General features: G+C 31.0%; 2 protein-coding genes across 3 annotated transcripts; one reads left to right on the top strand and one right to left on the bottom strand.

The window, feature by feature from the left end:
- Positions 1 to 418: 418 nt before the first annotated feature.
- LOC123709481 (meiosis-specific with OB domain-containing protein-like) lies at positions 419 to 4,516 on the bottom strand. Its single transcript, XM_045660873.1, has 9 exons — positions 4,332 to 4,516; positions 4,195 to 4,256; positions 3,570 to 3,723; positions 3,229 to 3,309; positions 3,032 to 3,125; positions 2,355 to 2,524; positions 1,450 to 1,609; positions 1,116 to 1,218; positions 419 to 577 (listed from the first exon to the last, which is right to left on the bottom strand). Exons 1-9 carry the CDS (start codon positions 4,438 to 4,440, stop codon positions 419 to 421), a joined length of 1,092 nt encoding a protein of 363 aa, XP_045516829.1. The 5' UTR covers positions 4,441 to 4,516.
- Positions 4,517 to 6,233: 1,717 nt separating this feature from the next.
- LOC123710467 (DNA polymerase delta subunit 2) lies at positions 6,234 to 9,318 on the top strand. Of its 2 annotated transcripts, XM_045662382.1 has the most exons (9): positions 6,234 to 6,356; positions 6,441 to 6,783; positions 7,185 to 7,306; positions 7,520 to 7,613; positions 7,797 to 7,948; positions 8,162 to 8,338; positions 8,465 to 8,536; positions 8,791 to 9,027; positions 9,168 to 9,318. In XM_045662382.1, exons 2-9 carry the CDS (start codon positions 6,452 to 6,454, stop codon positions 9,278 to 9,280), a joined length of 1,299 nt encoding a protein of 432 aa, XP_045518338.1. In that variant the 5' UTR covers positions 6,234 to 6,356; positions 6,441 to 6,451; the 3' UTR covers positions 9,281 to 9,318. The 2 variants fall into 2 exon arrangements, with proteins under 2 accessions (XP_045518338.1, XP_045518337.1); XM_045662381.1 differs by having other exon boundaries at positions 6,234 to 6,783.
- The last annotated feature ends 2,156 nt before the right edge of the window (positions 9,319 to 11,474 follow it).

The raw sequence follows: 11,474 nt of genomic DNA, 5'->3' as shown, positions 1-11,474 counted from the left end.
GACTTAATAGGAATAAGTTGGGTCGATATCCTTGGTTACCAACGCAATATATGAACTTACATCAAACCCAACGTTACGTACGTTATATTTTAATCAGATCCTAAACAATGAACAAGATTTCATTATTAATTGAATCTTCAATGAATTGTAATGGTATCCTCATGCATAGGATTGATAATAATATTGTATCAGTCTTACATTGATAGAAGTCAAGATGTTGTAATTGAATAAAGCTAAGCTATGTGATCAGATGCTCTTCCTATCAATGCATTTCTCTTTCATTATATATATAATCTATTCAAACCAAAGTACCCACAGATCTTTCGTATTAAATAAAAGAAATAAAAAATCAAGTAATTTATTTAAGAAAGATATGAATATGTTTTAGGTTTACATTAGACAATAGAAGTTAAAAAAATCAGTACAAAGGTATTGGATCAGCTGATGACGCGCGTCTCAACGTGAGTACAATAACCCGAGGTGGAGTTATGCCCAATTTAGCTGAGCATTGTTCTAGTAAGAGTCTCCAACGGATTGCAGCACGATCATCGCTCGTCATATTTTTTAGTTGATCGGCCTGTTTAAAGTTATACCATTATGTTACATAAAAATACGAGGTAATTCTCGCTGTGTGTCTTTGTTGTTTGGATAATAGTCTCGCCGGGAATTGAAGCCAATGACGTCTCACCAAGAGGGTTATAGGTCACTAATAGACAGGGGCGATAACTCGATTTAAATATATATATGATAAAGTGGAGAGCGAGCAACGCGGAAGTATTATCAACGATATATTTAAAATATCTTTTTCGCATATAAATCAAAACAATAAGATTAAGGTATTCCGTTTTTCAAGTATTAATTTTATAATGGCAAAAGACAAGCCTTAAACTAATTGGAAAAGCTTCATAAAAAGTTCATTAATGCCTATTATTTAATAATATATATATATATATATATTTATTATATATTGAAAAAATCGTGATTAATTTAAATATACACAAAGAAATATCAAATAGAAGCATTTTAAAAGCTATGTTTATTTGATTGCATAATTAAATTCTCGACTTCGATTTTCGTCATATTACTATTTTCTATTACTATTTTGTAATAATTACATTGTATCCAAAAATGTCCCCTAGAATATTAAGTGGTAAACGCGCCGTCAACTCCCCGGTGTGGTCTGCAAACCGCACGCGAATGTCTTCTATGTTAACGTTTCTGAAATAGGTTTTTTTTTTTGAAAAATTTAAATTACAAGTATTTGATCTTATTTTTTAGTTACAATCAGTACAATTTTACACTGTCACAATATGTGGCTTATCTGTCAACCTGCGAATTAATTTGTAACCCAAAGATGATGATGATACGAAAGATGTTTTAAAGGCAAACATACTAAGCCCGAAAATATTAAATTTAAATGTTAATGATTATATAACTGAACAAAATTACGTAGTAGAAACGAGGTCTTCTAGATCGAGATGCGTGAGTACAGCGTGCAAGGCAGCTGAAAAGGGTGATCCTGAGGCGAGCCTGTCTCTAATTTGAGCTACAGAGACTGCGCTGGCTCTCTCCCCACTCCAAGCTGCCCAAGCTGCTACTTCACCACCGCCTTAAAGTGTTAAACATTAGGGTAAAATAGATATTTATCATTAATTCATATTAAACATTTAAGTAGCAGTCATGAACTTTGCTCACAAGTATTGACGTTAATATCCGTTTAATAAGTTTCACTTAAATATATAATATTCATATATCGAAGAAAATATTTATCGTTTATACTAAACATAACAATTTGATACAGTACCAGTGACCAGCTCTGGATTCACCGGTACTATCGACCAGGCGCAAACTTAAATCTTTAATTGCCGCTTGTGCACTTGGCAAAGGGAACAAAATCGAAGTTGGGCGAAAGCCTCATATTTGAGCACTTTATTATTTTCCGCCTACCCTGCGGCCGCCTCAGTTTTTTTTCTTGTCCCATGGAACACAGGGCAAACGTGTCCACACAAGTAGCATCTCATACCAAAGTACGTCCCGTCTTCCAAGGGATGAACGACATCCCATTCCACCGCCTGCCATCATCTCTAGCGATGATGATGGCTTAGCCGTTATAGAGATCAAGGTTATACTTACTACAAATGTACTCAATTTTTATCGATTTATAAAATAAACATTACAAATTATATGAGTAAGAATATACTATATTCGAGAAACAGATTCAAACATAACCATAAATAACTATTTATATGAAAATGGTATATTTCGTATAAAAATTCAAGCAGTAATTTTTGGTGGTTTGATTAACATAAACCTATTACAGCCTTAACCAAATTTTGTAAGTAAAATGAACTTACAGCTCGCCTGGTTCCGTATAAACAGTCTTAGTGCCTCTGCTTCCGGCGTGTGAGGTTGATGCGTGATGACGGTTCGGGAACAAGATTGTACCCGAACGTTACGACTTCGCCAGGATACACGTGCATCCGCTATGAATAGCACGCTTTCTAAGGGGCACCATTCTTCAGCCCTAGTTTCATATAATTTATCTCTACTACTCAACCTGACATAGCAGGGATGCAATGTAAATAATAAAGCGGACTAGTGTGGAAATACTTATTATTAGACAATAATTCTACATAGCTTTAGACACTCAATCACCGCAATTAAATTCAGTTGCGTGTTCCGAAAATTCTATATTATCTCAGACCGAAACTTAGCGCTAAGTGTGATAATCAAAATGTATGATATGTAGGTGTAAGGATGGCGTGAATCGGAGTACTTTATTAATTGTAATTAAATTACAACCTTTTTTTATGTAATAGAAGGCAGATGTGCAGGAGGCTCGCCTGATACTTACATTGCCAGAAGGCTCGGAAGTGAGTTGCCGGCAAAAAAATATAAATCTATCTATCTTTATATGATTACATTTTAAATACCAAGTGTTAATGAGTTTACTGGCAATAATAAACATACTCATAGTTTGTTGTATTGTTATGATTAGAATTCTTTGTCAAGAGCGTTTTTAAAAAATTACCTTTGAATTGTATCAATCTCGAACATATCTAAGAATACAGAACCTGGAGTTGTATTATCAATTATTTCGACAGCACGAACTGTCATATCAGACCCTAAAAAAGATTATTATTATTTAAGAAACCGAAGGCCAATACAAATATTACTATTATACGCATTATATATTTAAGCGAAATAATTAAATTTAATGAAAAATACCTTTTTTAGTCCTGATCGATTTTGGGGGTTGAATTGATTTAACGAGTACCAACAAATCAACATAAACATTATTAGTTTGCTCTGAAACAAAAAACCTTAGTCTATTAGGTATGGTAAGTTTTAAATCTTATTCCTTTAAATTTTGTTTGAATTTAGTAAATCCGGAGATTAGAAATTTTTCAGTTAACAAATACTATTCTAACACTCCACAACTCTCTTAACCCGTCTAGTTGAGTTATATTCCAGAGAAAACCAATGCTTTTGTATTTGCATTTACAACACCAGAGAACGTAAAGATCACATCTTAGCCAGCCTTAACGATTAAATGACTATCAATTTACCTGAAAATTTCAATACTTCAGCTAAACCACAATATCCAGCGCATGGCTTTGTTGGAATATGAAGAAGGGGCAAAAAGAACGAAAACGTGTCACCACTAAATATATTAACTTCTGATGTGCCTTCATTAAGGGACAAATAAAACGGAGATGATACCTACGAAAGAATAGGCATTGTAAATGCGTTAATTACGTATAAACCTATAAATAAATCAGTTTGACAATTAATTTTATCGCATCTTTTAAAATATGGTGTTAGGTGTGATTTCTAGTAGTGTAATGTAGAAATTTCAATTTATATTCTTTTTTTAAATATATTTTAACAACGCATTAAAATATATATAAATTAAAGTATTATGTTTGATAGGTGTCGTTATCAGCGGGATAACCATACAACAGAATCAAACAAAATTTTGTATTTCAAATAATTTATTACATGTTTGCAAATCAGTAAAGAGTATTTTTTGTCAGTTAGTTAATTATCTTTCTTTAATTGATTTTCTCAAACTTTAGAACATATAGGTATCTCTGAAATTGTTAAATTACGCTTACTACTAAATTATTTTACAGGGTAGCCTCTATACAGACCAGAAAATTCTAAATTCGAGTCAAGTAATGATTTACTAACCTGTGGTCTAAAAGCATCATTCTCACCAGCTTTCACTGATATTTTTGGTGAGGATATTTCAACTAAAAATAAAATGACATCAAATTATAATAATTAAATATTTTATATCGATAAAACATAACCATTTGGGATCATACCTACGTCCCCTACTAAAAATCGTTCATAGAAAGTAATTACGAAATATTCGGAGCCCCAAACGTCAGTATTTATTGTATCTACATTTGAATCTCTTAAAGTAAAGGACATAACTCCTCGTGATTCACCGTTTTTCTTTTTTGTTCCAATAATTCTTGGACTGTGTTTAGCAATTATTATACCTACTATCAGAGCATTGCAAATATTTATATTAAGATTATTCAAACGAATTTTTTGAACACCGACCATTGTAAGAACTTCAATCAAATAAAAAAATGCAGACTGTTTTAAATTAATATTTGGACTTCGTACTTCGTACTTCTACAATATTCCAATATATTGGTTCTATTTCAAATGAAAGTTGGTTATAAAAAAATAATTGCCGCGTAATTTACACGAATACTATAAACTTTAACAGGATTCCACAGAATAAAAATATTTCTTTTTAAATTGTAGTCTGTAAAATGGAAGACAAATATTATTATTTTTTACATCATTATAAATTGTAGATTCGTAAGTAGTTTAATATATATAGAATTAGTTTTCATAAACACGAGTTGGGCAAACGCGTAATTAACTCCGTACATCATTTTATAAAATAAGTATCTTAGATTTTTTTTTTATATTATGGCAATAGTTTTGACTTTATGCCAGTTTCAAGTGAAACTACACGCGAGAAAAAATAAACAAAGACATCAAAAGTAAACAAAGGGATAAGCTAGTTAAAAACAAAATATGTACATAAACATATTACATCTTAATATTATTATTGATTATGAAAGAAGATATCTTTCATAATCAATCTAATCTTCTTCTTATACATTATAATACAATAAATGATAAAGCAAAAGGCAGGAGATTTTAGTCGGAAACGGAACATGTAGTAATTGTAAGGAATACAGAAAGGAGGTGCGGTCATATTGGGAACAAGAAAAGAATCTAAGCTATCGACAATATGAAGCCTTGCTAAATGTTGAGGTGTACATACATATCCTAAACGCATTCTAGATATGATAGAGGTGACATTTTTAGAACTTTTAATCTGATGGAACCATGCTTTATTGGGGACCCTAGGTTGAATTTCAGCATAATGTTCGCCTTTGAACTTGCTGCTTCTCAACCAAACATCATTCCATGAGTCCCAAAGATGGGTTTTGGGAAGAGCAGCTAAATCATGGAAATAATTCATGTATGGGACTATGTCTCCATCCTTTATAGCTTCTTTAGCAAGCTCATCAGCTTTTCGTTTCCTTTAATCCCACAGTGACTTGGAATCCATACAAAGATAATGTTGTAATTTCTTTGAGAACATATTAAAAGCTTATCACGTATTTCGCAAATAATAGGATAAAAAAGTTTCATTTGGAAAGGAAATTTTTTAATAGTTTGTAGTGCACTTTTTAAGTCTGAAAATATGATTCTCTTAGATTTTAATAAAATAACTAGTTCTAAAGCTTTTAAAATAGCAAAACACTCTCCAGTAAAAACTGAGGATTCAGGAGGAAGTTTAATCTTTTGTATTATTCTATATTGCCAATGAACTAGACCAACTCCAACACAATCATCAACAGAGATTTTTGAGGTATCTGTAAAAATATAATCCCAACTATTCCAATTTTGTTCCTCAACGCTACACATGAAACGAATATTTGTCTGCAGAATATCTTGCTTATTGACGCCTATATCATACCTTATATCCGGATCAAGAATTAAAAAATTAAATTGTGTCATAAATATGGGTCATAATGATGGAGATCCATGAATGCGGCTGTGTATTGTTAAAAATTTACGAATGCTTATTATTAGACATGGTAATGATTTGGTTCGCCAGTAACGAGACGTATGAATAATATTGTATTATCTTACATTACCAATTAACGTCAAAGTTGCTGATCGCTGTCATCTTTCAAATAAAAGGCGCCAAATTGCAAACAGGACTTTAAAAACGTAAATAAGAGATGCTCATTGCTCTGGATTTCTATTTTCCAAAAAATAACGGTAACACGACTATTACATAAACAATTAAGGTGATAAAGCATTTAAAAGACTTTACTTTTCTCTATTTTTGTCCTTGTTTGTTAAGTGAAATAAATACAATATGATTTTTAAAGTCGCTCCATCAATGGATTCTGGTAACGAGTTCAACGCCGTTGAAATTGAAAGACAAAGCTTGGATTACAAAGATTGTTCTAAACGCTTTTATGAGGTATCTCGAGACTATTCTAAACAGTATGCTCACATATATGCTGCAAGGTTAAACACATTTAGAAATATTTTGGGTCCTTTAATTAACGAAAAGTGGTCAAATAAGTACAAGATTTTAAAACTTTGTGATTTGCGAGAGAAAGGAGAACCTTGTGTCATTATCGGTACACTTTTTAAACTGCAAGAACTGAAACCTAGTATTTTGAAGGAGCTATCAGATCAATTGGAAATTATACCACAGCCAGCTAGGTAAGAGATTAATATCACTAGGCATCCAAATCCCTCATTGTTGGTATAAGCCCCCTTATAAGCAATCGAAAATATTGAACAGTGATTAAAAACAAGTTATTTTTTAAATATTGTTGTTGTAAGAAAAAGCTTACTTATTATTTCATTAAATAAAAAGTGTTTCTCATTGCACTTTGAAACTAAAATGTAATGCTCAGATATATTGATTTAAAAGAATGTAGTTTTATTTTAAGTTTTATCTAGCAGCATTGGAATCTATTATTAATATATGTAATAACTTAAATGTTGTCGTTTTTAGTTCTAAGTTAAATTGAAAAAAAAACATTAAATAAAGTGATAATATGAATTATGGCTAGGCTACATGAAAAATATGTAATTTTTGATGTTTTATTACTATAAAGGACCCATTTTGTACATGAAACTGACACTGTAGTATTGGAGGATGAATTACAAAGAATCAAGCTGTCAGGTGTCTGCATTAATACTGATGAAATTGTTACTGGAGTTGTTGTTGCTATTCTGGGTAATAATTTTTTTTTTACAAACATAAAAATAATGCTCACCTTATTTCATTTTGTTTGCTTAAAAGGTTGCTTGAAAGTGCTATGGCTGCTGCTGCACTTTATATTATTTCATTATTATAACTTGCACTGAGTTTTGTAACTGTAAATGTTAAATAAATAAAAAATACAAGACAGATAAAATATGATTCTTGATTCAGAGATTTTCTTTTCAGGATCTGAAGATGAAGATGGCATATTCTCTATACTGGACATATGCTGGTCTGGCTGTAATCTACAAAAGCCTTTACCAGAGTTGACCAGTGATAGGTATACTATATCTATAAATATAATATAATGTGAAGAATGTTTGGAATGTCCTGTCCTCTGAACAATTACAAAAAACTGCTACACTAAATAAGGGGCTAAAAACTAAGAATATGATTTTGTTACAGCAAATAAAATATGTTTTTTTATACAGATTGCATTTACGTAGATCCATTGATTTTCCAGGTTTGTAGTTTTGCTGTCTGGAATTAACTTAGCATCTAAAACTGCTGATCATCTGTTTGGCTTAAATCTTTTTCTGGAGTGGATATCAGGGTTTTGTGGAACATCTGAATATCAAGAAAAAATTTCAAAAGTTGTAAGAGTGATTATAGCAGGTAATTTTTATCTACAGCATATTTATAATGGGGGTTTTATATTTAAATGTCTACTACTAATAAAAAATACTTTGTTGTGTGTAAATGTTTTTTTCTTTGTAGTAATAATGTATAAGTATAAATGATCTTTAGGATATAAAATTAAGTTAATAATTGTATACATAAAGAAATTTCTTAAATAAAACAATGATATGTTTTTAATATTATTTGCAGGTGGTGTTTATGCCAAACATTCAAATGATATCATGCTCAGTGAAGCTGATGTTATTGCAGCATCAGAACAGGTGGATTCATTTTGTGCAGCTGTTAGTGCTACTGCTCCTTTAGACTTGATGCCAGGATGCAAAGACCCAGTGGGGATAATGTTGCCGCAAAAACCATTCCACTATTGTAAGAAAATTTAGCCTTTGTATACAGCCTGGGTTTGATTCTTGATGAAACATATTCTTTTTGTAGAAAATACACAATTAAGGTGTGATGATATTTCAAACATCTCAAGACATTATTATTTTCCAGGTCTATTCCCAAAGGCTGTTGCATATAAATCATTCAACAGGGTCTCCAATCCTTATGAATGTGATATTGGTGGTAAGCTTTACAATTAAGATGGTCTTTTAAATTTAAACATAATCATTTTACTAACTAAAATCAATAGAAATTTTAATGATGTTGATAATATTTAGCATAATTATTGTAAATCTGTCAATTATACATGTTTATTCCTCGTCTTAAGGGATCAATTTGGGAGGCACAAAGCCATTATTACTACCCATGTAATACTTGGTAGATGCTTGTCTGCCTACCTATTTTTACTTAATCAGCAAATAATCTGCTTTTTACAGGATTTACTTGTTTGGGTTCTTCTGGTGAACCAGTAAAAGATATTATGAGATATAGTAAATTAGATAATGAAATTGAAGTAATGAAGAAGACACTTCAATGGAGACATATTGCCCCAACATGTCCTGACACAGTGCCATGTATACCCTGTCTGGATACAGATCCATTTACTATGTACAACTGTCCTAATATATATTTTAGTGGAAATGCTGGAGAGTTTTCAACTGAACTTTACAAAGGTACGAAAAATGCATAAATCTTGTTATAAAAAGATCTCTCGGTCCTGTATTAGTATGTGGAGAATTAGAAGTTTTACATGATAATTTCACTCAGTAATACTTTTAATACATTTTCAAATGTTAGGAATTATTATTTTCAGGCGAAGGTGGACAAAAAGTTCGTCTGGTAGCTGTTCCCGATTTTTGTGATACAAAAACTATTGCGTTCATTAATTTGACTAATTTGGAATGTTTTAGTATGACATTTTGTTAAAGCAATTATTGGAAATTAAAAAAAGACTTGTGAGTTCATGTATTATTTATTACCTATCTTTATTTAGGTAGCCAATATGGCTTAGTAGTTCTGGGCACTCTTGCATAGCAAGCATTGGTCCAGAATCATGTAAAAATAGGAATTTATGTTTTTTACACAATATCTTTTATCAATATTTGAATGGATTAATTTCCATAAATGCTGATCTATTCGTCTCGTGCTATATATTATGTATATACATATGTTTATCTATATGAATAAAGTTATTTTGAGTTTAAGTTTATTCAGTCAAAATCTTTTATAACGATTAAAAATAAATAAATAAAATATATTTATTATAGCATATGAGATACAGGTATCACTTATACCACACCATTAAATTTGTATTCCAACTAGATAATGGTTTACTATAAAGTAAGCCTTTTTATACAGATTTTCTTTATTACATTTATTAAATTGGAAGAGATCGCTCGAAAGCAATAAGGCCGCCAGTTGCCTTCCTTTTGATTTAATTATGTTCAATTTTTTTCTATAGTGTAACAATGTGTTAATAAATAAATATGTTTATTATAAGGGGGAGATAAGAGCCTCTGTGGGATTTTATTTAATAAAAGTATACCTTTTCCCTAAAAGATAGATTAGATAGTCTAGTACGGGCGAATTGTAGCCTGCGTACGTTTCGAGTATTAACATTGTGAATATGTTCTATTCTAGTAAACTTATCACTATTTTTTTTAAATATACATATTTCATAAATATATTGCGAGGGAAAGGTAAGTATATTAATTTCCTTGAATATATCTCTCAGATTCCCTACTTTTAAATTGCATGAATAGCCTTCTTCTGCAGTATTAAAATAATTTCGACATCAGCAGCATGACCCCATAATAATAAGCCATAGGTCATTAAGCTGTGAAAGTAACTAAAATAAACAAGTATAGCTGTATCGACATCAGTTAGTGAGCGAATTTTTTAAACCGAGTAAGCTGCAGAACTAAGTCTCTTCGCCAATCCGTTAATATGAGGGGACCATTGAAGTTTTGTATCCATGGTGATTCAAAGAAATACAGTTGTATCATCCAGCTTCAATTCCCTATCATTTATAACCCTTGCTATTTTGCACAAAATTTCCTTTTTCTGCATTAAGCAGAACGTTATTTATACTAAACCAATGGACAATCAAAGAGAGCATTTTTCACATCATCAAAATTTGTTACTTGTCATTTGATTTTAAAAATCAAAGATCATTGTATCATCAGCAAACAATACTATCTGATGTTGTTTCTCTACCATAAAATGTATATAAATAAACAAGAAAGAGGAAAAGGCCAAGAATTGAACTCTGTGATACCCTCATATTCACTGCCGACCCAGAGGACCTTAACTAAAATTCTCCAAAGATTGGTAGTGTTCTTAATGTCTATGGTTTTCAATGTTTTAACTATATTGTCGGCACCAATGGGTGGGAAAGTAAAACTGACCTTGCACTCGTTTACATTATCTTTGAGCAACGATTTAGCGAAGGCGGGAGTTGATCGAAGAGATTTAGTAGTGGAAATTGGAATGTCCGAAAAGTACTTATCAAAAGCAATCGCTTTCTCTTCGTTGGATTTGATTATAGTGTTATCGACACATAGTTGGATGTCTTGATTGCGATCTTTGACTTTTCCAGTTTCACTATCAAATATCTTCCTAGTCATTTAAGTTTTATTGGTACTATTCTCAATCTTGTTTTTGATATTAAAAGACTTGGCACCGCGTAACAAACTCTCTTAAATAATTTCGAACATAAAGAATTTATCAAAAGATATCATGACGCTCTATATACTTCAATTTTTTATTAACAATTAATAAAAATAATGATATTAAAGGGATTACTCATATTTCGTCGTAAAAACAGATAGTCGTAACAGCCGATGACCTTGTTACTAAAATACCTAATATTTATTATTGAATATGTGATAAATATTCTCATGTATAAAACTACATGTTATTTATTTCACATGAAAATTATAGTTAGAAGACTTTACGTACATATAATTATTATTTTTCTATTTTAACAAAATCTGTTATTTTAGTATGTTTGAAACACTTCTGTAGTACGTAGGCACTTTGAAGTTCACGCTGAATTTTAATTAAAATATTGTCATAATTTCCCTGCATGTGAAACTGTTTATTAAAAAGATAAATTTTT

This window comes from Pieris brassicae, chromosome 5 (genome assembly GCF_905147105.1).
Source record: "Pieris brassicae chromosome 5, ilPieBrab1.1, whole genome shotgun sequence".
Taxonomy (NCBI): domain Eukaryota; kingdom Metazoa; phylum Arthropoda; class Insecta; order Lepidoptera; family Pieridae; genus Pieris; species Pieris brassicae.
Note: the sequence above shows the minus strand (reverse complement) of the source record. Positions and strands in the feature narration are given on the sequence as shown.

Excerpts from the sequence above, each read along its gene's own strand:
- LOC123709481 (XM_045660873.1), bottom strand. The coding sequence starts at position 4,440 with ATGTCCTTTACTTTAAGAGATTCAAATGTAGATACAATAAATACTGAC. Across the intron at positions 1,610-2,354 it reads TATACGGAACCAGGCGAGCT|GCGGTGGTGAAGTAGCAGCT; the intron begins GTAAGTTCATTT and ends TAACACTTTAAG. Across the intron at positions 1,219-1,449 it reads GAAGACCTCGTTTCTACTAC|AAACGTTAACATAGAAGACA; the intron begins GTAATTTTGTTC and ends AACCTATTTCAG.
- LOC123710467 (XM_045662381.1), top strand. The coding sequence starts at position 6,428 with ATGATTTTTAAAGTCGCTCCATCAATGGATTCTGGTAACGAGTTCAAC. Across the intron at positions 7,307-7,519 it reads AGTTGTTGTTGCTATTCTGG|GATCTGAAGATGAAGATGGC; the intron begins GTAATAATTTTT and ends TTTTCTTTTCAG. Across the intron at positions 8,537-8,790 it reads TTATGAATGTGATATTGGTG|GATTTACTTGTTTGGGTTCT; the intron begins GTAAGCTTTACA and ends TGCTTTTTACAG.